Raw genomic sequence first — 17806 nt, forward strand, 5'->3', positions numbered from 1 at the left:
TCAAGAGATCCAGACCATCCTGGCCAACATGGTGAAACCCCATCTCTACTAAAAATACAAAAATTAGCTGGGTTTTGTGTCACGCACCTGTGATCCCAGCTACTCAGGAGACTGAAGCAGAAGAATCATCTGAACCTGGGAGGTGGAGGTTGCAGTGAGTCGAGATCATGCCACTGCACTCCAGCCTGGTGACAGAGCAAGACTCCGTCTCAGAAAACAACAACAACAACAAAAAGAAAACCAAAAACCTAATTAAAAAGTAAGCAAAAACATGAACAGATACTTTTCAAAAGAAGACATACATGTGGCTGACAAGCATATGAAAACAAAATTCACATTGTTAATTATTAGAAAAATGCAGAGAAAAACCACAGTGAGATACCATCTCATCCAGTCAGAATGCCTATTGTTAAAAAGTCAATGACAGATGCGGGCTAGGTTGCAGAGAAAAAGGAATGCTTATATGTTGTGGGAATCAGGAGGCCGGAGAGATCACTGGGTGGAACAGGAAGATTTTATTTAGGTGGCCACTGGCCCAGCCGATGAACATCCAAAGGCTGAGCCCTGAACAAAGACAGGGCTTGACTTTTATACATGCATCAGGCAGGGGCAAGTCGGGTTTTTGGCGCAAAACCTGCGAGGTGAGAAAGCAGTCTTACAGAAGCAGAACAAAAGCAGTTAATCATACCGTGACAAGTTTTACAACAGGATTTGCAACATGAGCCTACCTTACTTAAACATGTCTTGTGACCTTGCCATGCTACAGAAAGAAAAACAAGAACTTACAAAATCTTTACAGACTTGCAGAAATAGTTACAAAAATAGTTGTGAGAGCAGAACAAAGAATAATGTTATGGGGAGAGAATTTCAAACAGGGAAACTGATAAGGAGAACTTGTTTTTCTCATCCCTGCTCCTGGAGCCCATTCCTTTGGAGCCCCTGCCTGGCCTTGCAGATAATTATCATAGCTCCAGCAGGACTTTGGAGTGAGTCAGACTGGTCAGGAAAGGACTTGTTTTCCCTTTACTTGTTTTTCCTTTTATATTTCCTGCTTCATTCCCCCCTTTGATGCTTTTTATAAGTAAAGTTTAAGAGAAAGCATCACTATCTTCATTTACTTCAAGAGGAAGTAGCTCTTTTCTTGGCAGGGGTTAATACTTAGTTAGGGCCATTAGTCGTGTGGTAGTCTGTCTGTCCACAAGAGCCTCTATGGCTGTTTGGATATTTTTGACAATGAGGGGTAAGAGACAAGGGAGTATAAGGCAAACTCCCAATATGGCTAGAACTATTTGTACTAAGGTTTTAAATCCTCCAAGGGATGAGAACCAACCTCTGAAAAGGGAATCTGGAGACTATCCTTTCCAAGTCTGAACTGGGATGTGAGCTAACTTTTGGATTTTAGCAGTTATTTCTTTGATGACCTTTCCTTTGTCATCAATTTCTAGGCAGCAGTTAGTAAGGTTGAACTTTCCGCATACTCCCTCTTCCTGGGCTAGGAGGTAGTCTAAGGCCAGTCTATTTTGATAAATGACATTTCTCATTTTTGTGGCTTGCTGGGCAAGCAGATTCAAGGCCCCTACAGTTTCATTGGTAATGATTTCTAGTACTGCCTGCAATCTTATAATGCGGTTAAGCATGTAAACTGGGGTGCGGTATCCCCACATTCCATCTTCTGCCCAGGTGGCTGGGCCATAATATTGAATTATTCTTTCAGGAGGCCATTCATTGTCCTTCCAATCTCCTATACTTACGCCTCTTTTGCTTTTCCTTTTAGTTTCATCATAGATGGGGTATCCTAAGGTTTCTCCCTGTTTTAGGGGCATTAGGAAGAAGGACGGCCTAATTGTCCCCAGTACACAGGCCCCTGACCATTTAGCTGGCAGTTGTCGATATGCCTGTGGCCCACAGATCCAGTAGAGGCCAGAGGGTGCCTGCCAGGTATTTGGAGCTTCAAGTTGGTACCAAGAATGGTTTAAAGATGGGAAACGAGAGAATGGGCTTGGGTGTGGTGATTCAGAATTATTGCTTTTGCCCCTCCATAAAGTCTTTCCTAGTGTCTCGTTGTAATATTGTTGTCCTAGGCAAGTTAACTCTCCTACTGGGTCTGTAAAGGCCTTTCCCCAGCGAGCAATACAGAATTTTCCAATAATGGAGGTTTTTAAGAACCAGATGCTCTGACTTGATGGTGCAGGTTCGAAGGAAGAGGCAGTTAGTGTGAAATTATCTTGGGGCATTAGTTCCCTTGCTTCCCATGGCCATTGGTCTCCCATGTTCGTTCCCCCACAGACATAACATGAAGCGACGTGCAGGCTGCTGGCTATGTTTTCAGCCAGTTGGGCGAATAAATTACTGGCCAAGGGAGGGGGCTCAGGCAATTTCTGGTTAACATGCTCATAGAATGACTCAAAAACTCGGAACTGTTGGGTTGAGCGGGTCCGAGTTTTCTTTATGATATATAGATAGACATAGGCTCCTGGGCCAATTTCTTCACCGCTGACTCGTGCCCCTAGCGGTGCTTTTAAACCTGTTGTCCATATGGGCTGATCTGGCTCTAAGATGGTAAGATTTACAGAATTGCAAGTGCTTGTTTTACAATCTGGTTCTAATGGTATTTTGGTAAGCATAATTGGCCCTAGTGATTGTTGGTTAGTGGACCACGTTGTGCAGTCCCAGCAAGTTGTTACTGGGGAATCGGTGGAACAAGCAGGGGGTGCACACCTATTTTTATGGCAGCTACTATAGTACTCCATGGAACTGAAGATTACGGGAAAGAGTGAGCCCATGGATACTATCTGGCAAACATCAAAGTATAAGGATACGACACCCTTGCCAGAGGGAAATACCTTGGTTTGGTTTAGAAGATCCCCTTCCTTTGACCCGACATGAATTTCAAACCAGGTCCCAGGTGAAGACTTAGGGTCATAACACACATAAGGCTGGCCCCTTCCTGGGTCACAGACTGAGTAGGTTGTCTGGTTGTGAGTACAAGTTCCTAGGCAGGTCCCAGCACACTCATAATAAGTGTGATACAACAGGGTTTTAGTCATGATGTTCCCCGACCACGTAGTGTGGGTGCAGTGGAGGCATCCCTCCCAGGGTTCTCCTTTTAACATGGATAAGGGGAGTAGCAAGAACAAAGTGATGAGTAGCATGTTCATACCCAGCATGGACAGAAAAGGCTTTTTCCTGGGGGGAGAAGGCTAAGCAAAGTGACAGCTTAATAGCAAAATAATTAATATGACAAGGAAAATTACTGGACTTCAGATTTCTAACCACATTTACTTCCCTGATGATGACTCAAGCTTCGGCCGTGCATAGACTAGTCAGCTTCTGGGGTGACTAGAGCAGGGCTGTTGTCTCCTCAAGCTTCAGCCGTGCGTGGACTGGTCAGCTTCCGGAGTGACCAGAGCAGGGCTGTTGTCATCTCATTGGCACCTTGGTTCCATCGTAGGATCAGCTGGGTTGCATGGTCTAGGTCCTGTTGGCTGGTCCTGGACTGCTGGTTTCAGCTGACTGGATGGATGGATCCAAGGCACAATTCCTGCAACTTTAACAACAGTGGGAATAGACAAGATTACAGTATGGAGCCCATCCCATATGGGTCCCAGAGTGGTTGGGTTTTATTTTTTGACCCAAAGGGAGTCCCTGGGTTTAAAGGGGTGTATTGGATCTATCAGGCTTATGGGCATTCTTTCCTGTACCCAGCCATGGACACTTCACATGGCTATCCCTAAAGCCTGCATTTGCCTCCTTAAAGTTAATTCCCCTAGTTCACGGAGATTACCCTTAATTTGACTTATGATTGGGGATGGCTGGCCGAACAGTATTTCATAGGGCGAATACCCAGTTTGTTTGGTGGGGGTGCACCTAACTTGAAGGAGGACCATGGGCAGGACTTGATCCCATCTCAGAGGGGTTTCTTGGCAATATTTCTTCAGTAGCTGTTTGAGTGTCCAGTTCATGCACTCTACTTTTCCTAAGCTCTGCAGCCGGTAGGCTGTGTGTAATTTCCATTTTATTTTTAACACTCGTGTTAGTTCCTGAATTATTTCAGCTAGAAATGCCAGCCCGTTGTCTGACCCTAGAGTCACGGACAGTCCAAATCTGGGGATAATGTTTCTTAATAGTATTTTAGTCACTTCTCATGAGTTCTTGCTTCTGGTAGGGAAAGCCTTGGCCCATCCTGAGAAGGTGTAGACAAGTACTAACATGTACCGATAGCTCCCTGCCTGGGGCAACTCTGTAAGTCCATAAGCAGGTTTTCACAGGGCATGGTTCCTATTTCCTGAATTCCTGGGGGCCGAGTGGGCCCTTGTAATGGGTTGTTCTGGGCACAGGTTAAATATTGTTCACAAACAGCTTGGGTGATGGCAGTGAGTCGCGGCACATAGAAACGGCGTCCTAGTAGTGTTTCTAGTGCTGTTTTTCCCACGAGTTCCATGATGCAATTGCTTCACAAATTTGGGGGCCACCATTTTGGGAATGGCCGACCTCCCATCAGAAAATTTCCACCATCCTCCTTCAATATATTTTCCAGTTTTTTGGGCAAAACAGGCCTTCTCATTCGGAGAGTAACTTGAGACCTCCTGGAGGGGAGGCTCTGGGAGGAGGGGCATAGCTAAGGCTTCCTTTTTAAAATGAGGTGTAACCATTGCTGCCCATTTTGCCTCCCTGTCTGCCTTTCTGTTTCCTTTTGCCTCTGACGTCCCTGCCCTCTGGTGTCCCCTGCAGTGCATAGCTGCTACTTTCTCTAGGATCCATACAGCATCTAAGAGCTGTAGAATTCATTCTTTCCATTTTATTTCTTTGCCTGTGGCAGTTAAGAGTCCTCTTTCTTTATATATAGCTCCATGAACATGCAGTGTGGCAAAAGCATATTTGGAATCCGTGTAAACACTGACCTTTTTGTCTTCTGCCAGCTGGAGAACCCTCGTTAGGGCTGCTAGCTCTGCCTTCTGGGCTGATGTTCCAGCAGGCTGAGGCTAAGCCTCCACCACTGAGTCTAAGGTCACCACTGCCTACCCAGCCCAGCAGACCCCTTCCAGCACAAAACTGCTTCCATCTATGAAGTATTCTACATCTGGGTCCTTGAAGGGCTGGTCTGTAAGGTCTCCTCGACTGGAGAATACCTCGTCCACTGTTCCCACAGTCACGGAAGGTGATTCCCAGTTCGACTGGGAGCAGGGTAGCTGGGTTAAGGGTGTTCACTGTTTCTAAAGTTATGCGTGGATTTTCACATAGGAGCCCTTGGTATCAAGTCATCCTTGGGTTTGATAACCAATGCTGCTCTCTCTGATCCATTAAAGTTATAACCGCGTGTGGTACCTGGATGGTCAATTGTTGCCCCAGGGTCAGTTTGTCAGCTTCTTGTGTCAATAGGGCGGTAGCGGCTAGTGCTTTACAACAAGGAGGCCACCCTAGCACCACAGAGTCCAACTGTTTGGATAAGTACACCACTGGGCGATGCTATGATCCTATGATTTGAGTCAGGACCCCTATAGCCATTCCCTTTAATTCATGGACATATAGAAAGAAAGGCTTAGTTGTATCTGGCAGTCCTAAGGCTGGAGCCTGAGTTAGGGCTTCTTTGATTTGTTTAAACACCTTCTTCTGGGCAGCCTTTCAGAGGAGGGGTTCCTTTTCACCCTCCCTTGTGGCTTATATCATATAAGGGCCTGGCTATAAGTGAGAAATTTGGGATCCAGATACAGCAGAACCCTGCTGCCCCTAAGAATTCCCCTATTTGGCGCCAGGTGGTTGGAGTTGGAAGTGCACAAATGGCTTGCTTTCATCCATGGCCAAGCCAGCGTTCCCCTTGGCTTACTATGAAGCCTAAATATTTAACCTTTTCATGGCAAATTTGGGCCTTCTTTTTGGATACTCTATACCCTGCTTTCCATAAGAGATGGAGGAGGTCCTGGGTTCCCCAGTAACAGTCCTCTTGGGTTGGGGCTGCCAAAAGAAGGTTGTCTATGTACTGCAACAAGGCGCAGTTGTCATTTGGTGGGGTGTATGCCTTGAGGTCTGAGGCCAGTGCTTCCCCAAAGATTGTGGGAGAATTCTTGAACCCTTGTGGGAGTCTAGTCCAGGTGAGCTGTCCCCCTGTGCCTGTGACTGAATCATCCCATTAAAATGCAAAGATGGGCTGACTAACTGGTGCCAGGTAGAGACAGAAGAAAGCATCCTTTAAGTCCAGGACTGTAAACCAGGTGGCACTTGCTAGAATAAGTCCCATTAAAGTATACAGGTTTGGTACTACTGGATGTATGGTCACCGTGGCTTGGTTTACAGCACACAAGCCCTGCACCGGTATATACTCATCAGATCCTGGTCCAGGCAATGGTTTTTGTACCAGCAAAAGTGGAGTGTTCCAGGGTGAATGGCATTGGATTATGATCCCATGGTCATAGAGCCACTTTAAATGCTTATAAATGCCCCAAATATCCTCTTGGGAAAGTGGGTACTGACAAACCTCAACTGGAGTTGCTCCTGGTTTTAATTCTACTACCAGTGCCTGATTTACAGCCAGCCCAGGTGGCTTGTCTTCAGCCCATACTCCAGGAATTTTATCAATTGGCCTAAATAATAATTTCTCTTCCTCCTGCGTACAAGGCTGCATTGGTGCCTGTACTTCATGTATAGTCTCCATTCCTCAGCCTGCGGGATGGTGAGGGTTAACACCATGGCCTTCGGTTGAGTTAGGCTTAAAGTAATATCTCCTTGTGACCCAAAGGTAATCTGTGCATGCAATTTTTGGAGTAGGTCTCTTCCTAGTAGAGGCACTGGATAATTGGGGAGATACAGGAATTTATGTTGGACCTCTCATCCTCCAAAGACACACCTCCTTGGCTGACAAAATGGCCTCTTCTCTGGGACCCCTGTAGCCCCAACAATAGTTGTATGATCTTTGGATGATGGCCCTATGGGCTGGGTCACTACCAAGTGTTCAGCCCCAGTGTCTACCATAAAGTTCATTAGCTGGCCTCCTACTTCTAATGTGACCATGGGCTCCTGGGGGGCTAAAGAGAAGGAGCCCAGTCTGGCCTAGTCTTCATATTCTCCAGTTCCTGCCAGCCTGATCAAGAAGGTATCTGACTCCCTTGGGACACAATAGCCCTTGGCTGGCAGTTTTCCAGTTTTATAGTCTCTGTCATTTTCTTCATTGCCCTCTGGACATTCACCTTTCCAGTGTCCCCTCTTTTTGCATTGCGCACATTGATTCCTACATAGTCTTGGTTGACTTTCAGGTCTCTGCCTGGCCCGAACCCCTCCATGTCCATGGCTATGTCCGCACCCACTCGCGATGCTAGTTTCCCTTCCTGTGAGGGCTGCCACTAGCAGATCGGCCTTTTTCTTAAGTCTGATCAGCCTCTCTTTGTCTCCTGGTTACGGTTAACATACACCTTGGTGGCCACTTCTAAAAGCTGAGTGGCATTCATGCCCGTGAAACCCTCTAGCTTTTGCAGCTTTCGCCTGATGTCTCCCTGGGCCTGTCCTATAAACGCTGCGTTCACCATGCACTGGTTCTCAGTAGCCTCAGGGTCAAACGGGGTGTAAAGCTAGAATGCTTTACAGAGTCTCTCATAAAACTGACTAGGACTTTAATTAGTCTCCTGCAGCACTTCCAAGATTTTCTCCATGTTGACTGCCTTTTTCCCACCTTCCTTTAGCCCTTGCAGGAGTGCCTCCCAGTACCTCTGTAGGTACTGTAATTGGGCTGCATCATTTGGGTCCCAGTGTAGGCTGGCTTCTGGGAATTGGCCCTGAGCATATGCCTGGACATTAAGTGTGCCTTCTGGTGCATTGTGTTCCAGCCAGTGGAGGGCTGCCTGGGTCACCCTTCGGCATTCCTCGGTGTTAAAACAGTGTCAGGAGGAGCTGTTTGCAATCTGGCCACGTTGGATTTTGTGTCTGAAAAATGGACTGCATCAGATCTGTGAGGGCTTGGGGCTTCTCTGTGTAGGAGGGAGTAGGGAGTATGGTGTTTCCAGTTTAGGAGATCAGTGGTTGAAAAAGGCTGGTAAATAAAAGTCGGTTGCCCCCCCTTGAACCTGCCCCTGTTCATCATAATAGATAGGTCCCCGTGTTTCACGGAGGGGCATCTGCCACACTCTGGTGTGGCCAGGTCGAAGGCGGCCTGCTTGATCATCCTGACTTTCCTTCTTGACCTCCTGAGGTGGGGGCTCAGATTTCCCCCTTTGAGGTGTAGCCTGGGGTGTGTCACCATCTGAGTCTGGCTGCTCAGGGGCCGTCCTTGGTAAAGGGGGATAGATTGGCACATAGGGAGGAGGGGTTTCTATCTCCTCTGCTGGTTCCTGCAAAACTGGTTTTTCCTGTGGCTTTCCTTTTGTCTCTGTAGCTGACAGTGAAGCTGATTTTTCTTTTACTTTAGGCTTGGCTCGAGCTATGAGCGTTTTGCAATAAGAAGCCAGGCAAGGCTGCAGCCATGCAGGTCGAGTTTGAACTATATTTAGCCATGAGTCAATATAAGGAAATTGGTCTGGATGCCCTGGCTGTCCTCCGACCCCAGTCACCACCTTAAATACACGGCCAATTTTTTCCCTATCTATAGTTCCTTCGGCCAGCCATCCAACATTGAAAGAGGGCCATTCTATTTCACAGAGAGTTCTCAACCTCTGGGGGGTCAACTTGATCTCATAGTCCCCTGTATAATCTTACTTAAAGTTCCTTAACATACATTCTAATGGGATGGGTTTCGATGACTTCCCTCCCATTTCCTCCCAGTTATGGCACAACCCACTCACTCTTCCTTTCATTTCAGACTGATTAGACCGTGTCCCTTGCAGCAGTATTTCAGACACTGCTTAGATTTAATGGAGGGTTCATATGAGTCCTGAACCCGGACCACCACAATCTATAAATTGTGGGGCACCTCCCTAAGCCATATGCCGTAGCCCCAAAGGATGTTTGCCACTAGTCTCGGTCGGTTCCACACTTCACTCAGATGGTACAGTCTATGCTAAGAGACCTGTGGCTCCACACACGTCACTCAGCGTGTTGGTTCCTTTTGGAACCATCTCTTTCACATTTATTCACACACCTCCCCACTTCCAGTTTCCTTTCTTAACCAACTTAGTGAGCCACTCTCACATCCTGGGTCAGTTGGGGTGTAGGTTTCTTCCAACTTTGCGAGCCCCTCTCACGTCCTGAGTCGGATTACTAGGTACACCCCAGGAGGTGATCAGGCTCCCCTTCCATCCTTATGGGACGGGTCCTGCCTTGGGCCCAAACCTTACTGCAGTCCTGTAGCGTGAAGTCCTGGAATCGTCCTGTAGCCCCTTAGGTTCCAATGCACTGTCAGGGAGGGGCGCCGGGTCATGGGAGAGCCAATCTCCCCTCCGGGTTGAAGTTCTCCCAATGGTGCCTTGGGTCACGGGTCTCCCCCAGCCCGGGGCTCCAGTCCCACAGCCAAAGGAGACAGTAAACCTGTAGTCTCCCCTCCTGGCTGGCTCGCCAAAATGTTGTGGGAATCAGGAGGCTGGAGAGACCACTTGGTGGAACAGGAGGATTTTATTTAGGTGACCACCGGCCCAGCCGATGAATATCCAAAGGCTGAGCCCTGAACAATGACAGGGCTTGACTTTTATACATGCAACCCACAGGGGTGGGTCAGGTTTTTGGCATGAAACCTGTGAGACAGGAAAGCAGTCTTACAGAAGCAGAACAAAGACAGTTAATCATACCGTGACAGGTTTTACAACAGGATTTGCAACATGACTCTATCTTACTTAAGCATGTCTTGTGACCTTGCCGTGCTACAGAAAGAAAAACAGGAACTTATGAAATCTTTGCAAACTTGCAGAAATAGTTACAAAAATAGTTTTGAGAGCAGAACAAAGAATAATGGTATGGGGAAAGAATTTCAAAGGCGGAAACTGATAAGGAGAACTTGTTTTTCTCATCTCTGCTCCTGGAGCCCATTCTTTCGGGGTCCCTGCCTGGCCTTGCAGATAATGTTATCATAGCTCCAGCAGGACTTTGGAGTGAGTCAGACTGATCAGGGAAGGACTTGTTTTCCCTTTACTTGTTTTTCCTTTTATATTTCCTGCCTCATATACACTGCCTGTAGGAGTATAACTTAATTCAACCATTGTGAAAAGAATTGTGGCAATTACAGAACTAAAAACAGAATTACCATTTGACCCAGGCACCTCATAATTGGGTTTATACCCCAAAAAATATAAATTATTCTATCATAAAGATACAAAGACATGCATGTTCACTGCAGCACTACTCACAATAGAAAAGACATGGAATCACCATAAACACCTATCAATGGCAGACTGGATAAAGAAAGTATGGTATGGCACGGTGGCTCATGCCTGTAATCAAAGCACTTTCTTTTTTGTTTTTTTTTTTGAGATGGAGTCTCACGCTGTTGCCCAGGGTGGAGTGCAGTGGCTCAATCTCTGCTCACTGCAAGCTCCGCCTCCTGGGTTCACGCCATTCTCCTGCCTCAGCCTCCCAAGTAGCTGGGACTACAGGCGCCCACCACCACGCCTGGCTAATTTTTTGTATTTTTAGTAGAGACGGGGTGTCATCGTGTTAGCCAGGATGGTCTTGATCTCCTGACCTTGTGATCCGCCCACCTCGGCCTCCCAAAGTGCTGGGATTACAGGCGTGAGCCACTGCATCTGGCCAATCACAGCACTTTCATAGGCCAAGGCATGTAGATTGCCTGAGGTCATAAGTTTGAAACCAGCCTGGGCAACGTGGCAAAACCACATCTCTACAAAAAATACAAAAAGAAAAATTAGCCAGGCATAATGGTATGCACCTGCAGTCCCAGCAACTTGGGGGGCTGAGGTAGAAAGATTGTTTGCACCAGGGAGATTGAGGCTGCAGTGAGCCAAGATCACATCACTGCACTTCAGCCTGGGTGACAGAGTGAGACTCTGTCTCCAAAACTGAATAAAATAAAATAAAATATTTAATAAAAACAAAATATGGTACATAAATACAATGAATACTGTGTGGCCATAAAAAAGAAGATTGTGTCCTTTGCAGAAACATGGACAGAGTTGGAGACCATTATCCTTAGAAAACTAATGCAGAAACAGAAGACCAAATGCATGTTCTCATTTCTAAGTAAGAGCTAAATAATAAGAACACATGGACACAAAGAGAGAAACAACAGTCACTGAGGCCTAGTTTAGGGTGGAGGGTGAAAGGACAAAAAGGATCAAAGAATACCTGTTTGGTGCTATGCTTAGTACCTCAGTGACAAAATAATCTGCATGCCAAACCCCCCGTGACACAATTTCACCCACATAACAAATCTGCATGTGTACCCCTGAACCAAAAATAAAAAATTCATGGGTGGGGGATAGCATAATGTACGTGTAAGGAATGGTTTGTGCTACAGATAGTGGTCCAGGTGGGATTGTCCTCTGATTTATTTCTGTGTCCATGCAGGCAGATGAGATTATGAACAGGTGGTCCAGAATCCTAGACTGGTGGAGAGAACAGGTTGCTGCTGCAGATTCAGTGTCAGGAATATGTCAGGAGACTTGTAGACACTTTTGTGGGTTTTTGGCAAGAAACACCAGGATGAAAAATGCTGTGGTGAAATTCCTAAGGTGGTGCCTAGTCCTGGGAGGTGTGAACACATCAATGTCTAGTGGGTATGTTTGTGAGTGGGTGGAAATCCTGAGGTGGCAGTGGTGGGAAAAGGAGGTCTGCTATAAGAGCTCCCTTCCTCTAAGTTTTCAGTCCTCTCTCACAGTGGGAGTGGGAGGAGACCTCAAATCCCAGGACAATGGGCAGTGTGACAGCCTGTGTACAGGAGAGCAGAGTCTCTCATTGCCAGATACCCAGAGTTCCATTCCAGGCCAGGCCTCTGAGATGTCTTTCTTCTGGCACCAAAATTGTAATGTTTGCTGAACACCAAGCAATTCTTCAAAACCAACACATTGTCTAAAATTTGAATTATGACCCCACTTAAGAGTCAGCACAGACCCTGATCCAGGGCTCAATCTCACAACACTGTCTTCACTGCAGACACCAGTCACAAACCCTATAGGTCCATCTATGCTTTTGAGCTACTGTTTAAAAATTCAGGACTCCCATAAATCTCTCAAGTTCAATAATTTTATAGAGCTACTCACAGAACTCAGCAAAATACTGTAGTTATGTTTACCCGTTTATTATACAAAATACAACCCAGAAAACTCAAGTGGAAAAAATGTATAGGACAAAGACGTGGGGAAAGATGAAGCACATAGATAATCCTGGTAAATAGCGTTAATAAAATTCTCTATCCTTTGTGTTCTCCAGGAACAGTTTATGGGAAGAAACATCCTTTCATTATGACTTAGCTGGTGCTCTCTTGTCTGACTTATCACATAACCAGACACTGACTCTGCACATTTTCTTTTTTGTATTAAAAAATTAGCTAAATTTGTCTTCAGTGGTCAAAATAAAATGCTTTTTTGTTTGTTTTTTGAGATGGAGTCTCACTCTGTCGCCCAGACTAGAGTGTAGTGGCACGATCTTGGGTCACTGAAACCTCTGCCTCCAAGGTTCAAGCAATTCTCCTGCCTCAACCTCCAGAGTAGGTGGGGTAACAGGCACATGCAACCGTGCCTGGCTAATTTTTATATATTTTTTTAGTAGAGATGGGGTTTCGTCATGTTGGCCAGGCTGGTCTCGAACTCCCGACCTCAAGTGATCCCCCAGCCTTGGCCTCCCAAAGTGCTGGGATTACAGGCATGAGCCATTGTGCCCAGCCTAAAATACTTCTTAATCAAACTTTACTTAAGTTTATCTCCTTTCCACAGGCTCCTGAACTTTGAGCTACTCTCAGTCTGAGCCAACATACAACCCCATTTTATGTTCCTCCTAAAAACTTGCTGACTTCATGGTAAAACGATTTCTGATCTAAAATCTGATTTTTTTTTCATCCTCCATTTGCTATTCCCCTCTGACCTTCTAATCTTTTTTGCTCCTCCCTAAGAAAGAAAGCCTTTATCTGTTTAAACTTTGCAATCCTTAAAGCTCTTATAGTTGGTACTTCGTTCTGTTGCAACAGTCTTTTAGAATTCAATTTTTTTACATAAACCTAATTTAGCTCATTTTACAAAGTCTAGAAACTGCCTCAAAACAGTAACAATTTCATCTGCAGTAAGACCCTCCCAGTCCCATTCCATCTTAATGTTAACTGCATCTGTCTGTGGGTCCCCAGCTTTCCAGGGCTCTGTCACTTTTTTCAGTATAAAGGCTTCTTCCATGGCTAGAGTGAGCAGGCTGGGACATCTGCAGGGAAGGTTTCCTAGAAAGAATGAACTGAGCCTTTAATACCCTCCCTCCCCGGCTGGGTGCAGTGGCTCACACCTGTAACCCCAACATTTTGGGAGACCAAGGATCACTTGAGGTCAGGAGTTTGAGACCAGACTGGATAACATGGTGAAACCTCGTCTCTACTAAAAATACAAAAATTAGCTGGGTGTGGTGGCACCTGCCTGTAATCCCAGCTACCTGGGAGGCTGAGGCAAGAGATTTGCTGGAACCAGGAGGCAGAGGCTGCAGTGATCCAAGATCTCACCACTGCACTCCAGCCTGGGCAACAGAGCAAGGCTCTGTCAAGAAAAAAGAAAAAGAAAGAAAGAACCTCCCCCCTTTTTGCAGGCTCAATATTAGCATTAGCTTGGGGTCACTGGGCACAAGCTTTAATTTCCATGTCAGAGTTATTCACTTGGTTTTTGGAACTGAAAAATTCAGAAAAAATTACTCAAACACATTGTTTATATAAGGGAAGGAAATTTTAAGGTACTTACATTTCATACCTCAATAAGAAATACAAATGCATTTATTCCTTTAAGACAATATGTTATTATTTCCATTAAAAATCATGTAGTAAACAATTAGTCATATGGGAGCACTTCTAGGAGATACCAAGTTTCCTCTCATAAAATTTAGCATTAACATCACATATCAAGATGATAGAGTATAGAACAGAGGTATTCCCTGTAACAAATGTACCCTGCAAAAAGAGGAACTGATGTTTTCATGAATGTAACTCACCAATTATCTACCACATTTTCTTATGGAAATGTATTCATTTTCTACAGCCAAAATGGAAGAGAGATTTTCCCTATTTTTTTCCTTTGTAGCACTCTAAAAACTAAGCCTTGGAATTCTGTTGGATGTCACCAAGTCATTAAAAAAACACACCTGGCTGGGCGCGGTGGCTCACGCCTGTAATCCCAGCACTTTGGGAGGCCAAGGCGGGCAGATCGAGCAGGTCACCTGAGGCAGGGAGTTCAAGACCAGCCTGACCAACATGGAAAAACCCTATCTCCACTAAAAATACAAAAAATTAGCTGGTGCATGGTGGCACATGCCAGTAATCCCAGCTACTTGGGAGGCTGAGGTAGGAGAATCACTTGAACCCAGAAGGCAGAGGTTTCAGTGAGCTGATACTGAGCCATTGCACTCCAGCCTGGGCAACAAGAGCAAAACTCCGTCTCAAAACAAAACAAAACAAAAACAAAAACACACACCTGAGAAAATTTCTAAACTCGGTCTGGGAAAGAAAAAGGTAAATGAGTTTTGTTTTTGTTTTTGAGACAGAGTCTTCCTTAAATGAGTATTCTTAAGAATGGAATATAGGATTAGATATTGATTTTCTTCTGAGCCCCACCTCTTTTATGCCCTTTGTAAATATTTTCTTACCTTTTAAGCCCTACTAATAAAATGCAAGTTACAGTTAAAAAACTGTAGTCAAAATAAGTGAACAAACCTTTTCAAGGTGACAAACCCAGGGAGCTACGGTGCTCATTAAAAAACAGATGTGTCTGACTCATGTGTCAAGTCAGGCCACCCAATCCCTTGAGAGATTCTCCCACCCCCATCCTGCTCACTTAAGTGCTCAGTGACCACCCTCTCCAGAGACACTGTACTAGGCCCCACTGAGTGCCCCAAGGTGCATTTCACTTTGCAAGTTGCTGCACCATCTCACTGGGGCCAGGTTTGATTTTTTTTTTTTTTTTTTTTTTTTTCTTTTGGGATACTATTTTCTCTTTCATAATTCTTGGAGAATCCAAGAAAAAAAAAATTATTTGTTTTTCCCTCATTACCACCATCTGATTGGCTGACCAGCAATGTGTCTTCGAGAAATGGAAGCCGGGTTGCTTGAAGACAATCTTAACTTCTCTAAGGGTTTGCTTTTCAAAGGAAGAGTACCCCAGGAGACTCCTCTCAGCCTCAGGGCATCCACTCCCTTGAGAGGCTACACTCCAACTTCAGGCTGTCCTGTCTCCCATTCCCAGATATGCGAAGTTTCATTCCAGGCCAGGAGCTGAAATTTACTAGACATTCTAGCATACACAGCCACAGTGGATATCTTGATTTATCCCCAGACAGTACTGAAACCCAGAACCAGGGAAAAAACTGAAGGGTGGCTGAGGACACATTACCTTATAAAGTTTCCAAAGGGAAACCCTGACCCAAAAATATTCTGATAAGGTTTCTGTGGCTAGAGGCAATAAAAGGAAAGGAGGCACAGAACATTTTTTACAATATAGTGTCAGGGGATTATTCTTTGCTTTCTTCTCTTGGGAAATATTTACAAACAGAAAACAAATCTTTATTAAAATGCCAGCCAATGCTTTGTCAAAAAATGATTAATTAAAATATGGTACCTAAAATGTACACTAAAGTGTACACTAAAGGACAAATAGTTGATAATGTGAATTAGGGAGGGGAAATTGGCATTTGGGAATGTCAGAAGGAACTGGAAATTTAGTATTTTACTGCAAGCCAGAGTTAGGCTGGAGGAATGGGAAATGGGGAGAAGTCTTGAGACCCTGCTTGAGACAGAAGTGAAAAATGCAGAGGAAAATCAGTGCCCTGTGGAGTGTGAAAATAATTAAGTGGCAGGCAATTAGACTGAGGTGGCTCCAGTCCTAGGGTTGCTACTTGCAAAAAAATCTAACTCGAATGCTTTTTTTCTAAAGTATTACATTGGGGGAAAATAAAATTCAGGCTTAACCAACTATAAACTGCCAATTAACCTCTCATTACATGACCAGGGAATTTCCACCTTGATCGTACAAATTAAGAAACTACATAACTTTACCTAACCAATTATTGAATTTGCTTTCCTTTATCATGCACTTTATAAAAGTGTTTTCTTCAAGCCCCTTCCATAAACCACAAACTACAAAACATAGCTTGGTGCTCTACAATTCTTGAATTACTCTTTAATTAAATTCTTTAATATTTCTGCGGAGACTTCCACAAATTTTTAATAGAAAAAAAGGGGGACTGGGAACCCCGCAGACCAAAGCTCTTCCCATTCATGAACTCTGCATCCCGAGTCAGTATTCTCCCCTGATGACCGTCCAGTGGTCCCTGCACAATCGGGGAGAGCTGCGGCAGTGGGGGCAGAGCTGCCCACAGAGGACTCCAGACCAAGGCACAGTCACTGCGCAGGGAGGAGACAGGATGCCCGGGGTCCGAGCTGTCAGCCCGGCCGCCATCCTATGGCTGAAGGGGACTGAGGGCCGAGCTGCGCCAAGGAGAACTCGGGGCCGCGGATTTTGGAGCCAACTGCGGGGAGGCCAGAGTCCCGCCACATCCACTTCCCACCAGTTCCAACCAGACCCGCCCCCTCTCTCGGGATGTCGGACCCGGCACTCTCACCATTTCTAGGCTTCCAGTGGGTCCTGGCGTCTTAGCTGTGGATCTCCCAATACCTGCAGGTGAGGAGGCCACAAAAGCTGGGCCTCTAGGAGCAGAAGACACAGAGCAGTGAAGACTACACCAGAAGCTCCGGCTGCCGCCAGAGACAAAGGCCCCGCCAAACCCGGAAGCCATCCTGTCTGCTCCAGCTGAGTGCCTGATTGGACGGGTCCCAGCCCAGCGTCCCTGATTGGATAATGTTTAGGGGCCCACCCTCTCAGGCCTTGATTGACAGAAGACGTGCTCAGATGCTGGGCTGAATGTAGAGTGAACCCTAAGCCTTTTCAGGCAGAGCTTCCTCCCTGAGCTGACCCAGGCCCTCCCCAGACGGCATTTGCCTTGTAAGGCAAACCTCTGAAATAAAATGTGAGCCATGTGTGAATTCTAAATTTTCTAGTAGTTAAGAAGGAAGAAGAAACAGGTGAAATTCATTCTAACCATTTAATAACCCAATATATCCAAAATATTATTTTAGTATAGGAGCAATATGTAATTATTAATGTAGTGTATATATTCTTGGAACTAAATCTTTAAATCTAACTCTGTATTTTACCTTTCTAGCACATCGCAGTTCAGACCAGCCATATTCCAGGCATCCTGTAGCCACACATGGCCAATAGCCACCACATTGAAGTGCAGCTCTGATTTCATACTTCCTCTCTCTCTCTCCTCAAACCTCCTGTGCTTCCTTCCCTCCCTCCCTTCTGCTAAGCTGACGCTCACTTCTCCAACGTTACTAGAAGCCCTCAGAGTGAATGTTCTTATCTTCCCACCATCCACCGACTGTGTCTCTGTTCCTTCCACTGTCACTGTGTAATAATTGCCCTTCTGCGGCTGGGCATGGTGGCTCATGCCTGTAATCCCAGCACTTTGGGAGGCTGAGGTGGGAGGACTGCTTGAAGCCAGGAGCTTGAGACCAGCCTGGGCAACATAGTGAGACTCCATCTCTACAAAAAAGTTTAAAAATTAGCCATGGGCTGGGTACGGTGGCTCACGCCTGTAATCTCAGCACTTTGGGAGGCTGAGGTGGACGGATCACCTGAGGTCAGGAGTTCAAGACCAGCCTGGCCAACATGGTGAAACCCTGTCTCTATAAAAATAC

The 17806-nt window shown here is 45.7% G+C and overlaps 3 protein-coding genes across 4 annotated transcripts in view; all 3 read right to left on the reverse strand.

Annotated features, from left to right (window-relative positions):
- LOC100979926 (zinc finger protein 117) overlaps window positions 1–16839 on the reverse strand; it is a 41245-nt gene extending 24406 nt beyond the window's left edge. The window contains 1 exon segment of the mRNA XM_063605751.1: window positions 16666–16839. Within this exon segment, the coding sequence (XP_063461821.1) occupies window positions 16666–16839 (174 nt within the window).
- On the reverse strand, window positions 497–16846 carry ERV3-1 (endogenous retrovirus group 3 member 1, envelope). 2 transcript variants are annotated; one of them, XM_055114985.2, is made up of 2 exons: window positions 16666–16846; window positions 497–3547 (listed from the first exon to the last, which is right to left on the reverse strand). In XM_055114985.2, exon 2 carries the CDS (start codon window positions 3165–3167, stop codon window positions 1353–1355), a length of 1815 nt encoding a protein of 604 aa, XP_054970960.1. In that variant the 5' UTR covers window positions 3168–3547; window positions 16666–16846; the 3' UTR covers window positions 497–1352. The 2 variants fall into 2 exon arrangements, with proteins under 2 accessions (XP_054970960.1, XP_034820144.1); XM_034964253.3 differs by lacking the exon at window positions 16666–16846 and adding an exon at window positions 9258–13948.
- Window positions 16204–17806, reverse strand: part of LOC117981001 (uncharacterized) — a 37076-nt gene continuing 35473 nt past the window's right edge. The window contains exon 8 of the mRNA XM_063606240.1: window positions 16204–16750. The gene's annotated coding sequence lies outside the window, so the exon portion shown is untranslated. The remainder of the gene's footprint in view (window positions 16751–17806) is intronic.

Source organism: Pan paniscus, chromosome 6 (genome assembly GCF_029289425.2).
Source record: "Pan paniscus chromosome 6, NHGRI_mPanPan1-v2.0_pri, whole genome shotgun sequence".
In the NCBI taxonomy this organism is placed as follows: domain Eukaryota; kingdom Metazoa; phylum Chordata; class Mammalia; order Primates; family Hominidae; genus Pan; species Pan paniscus.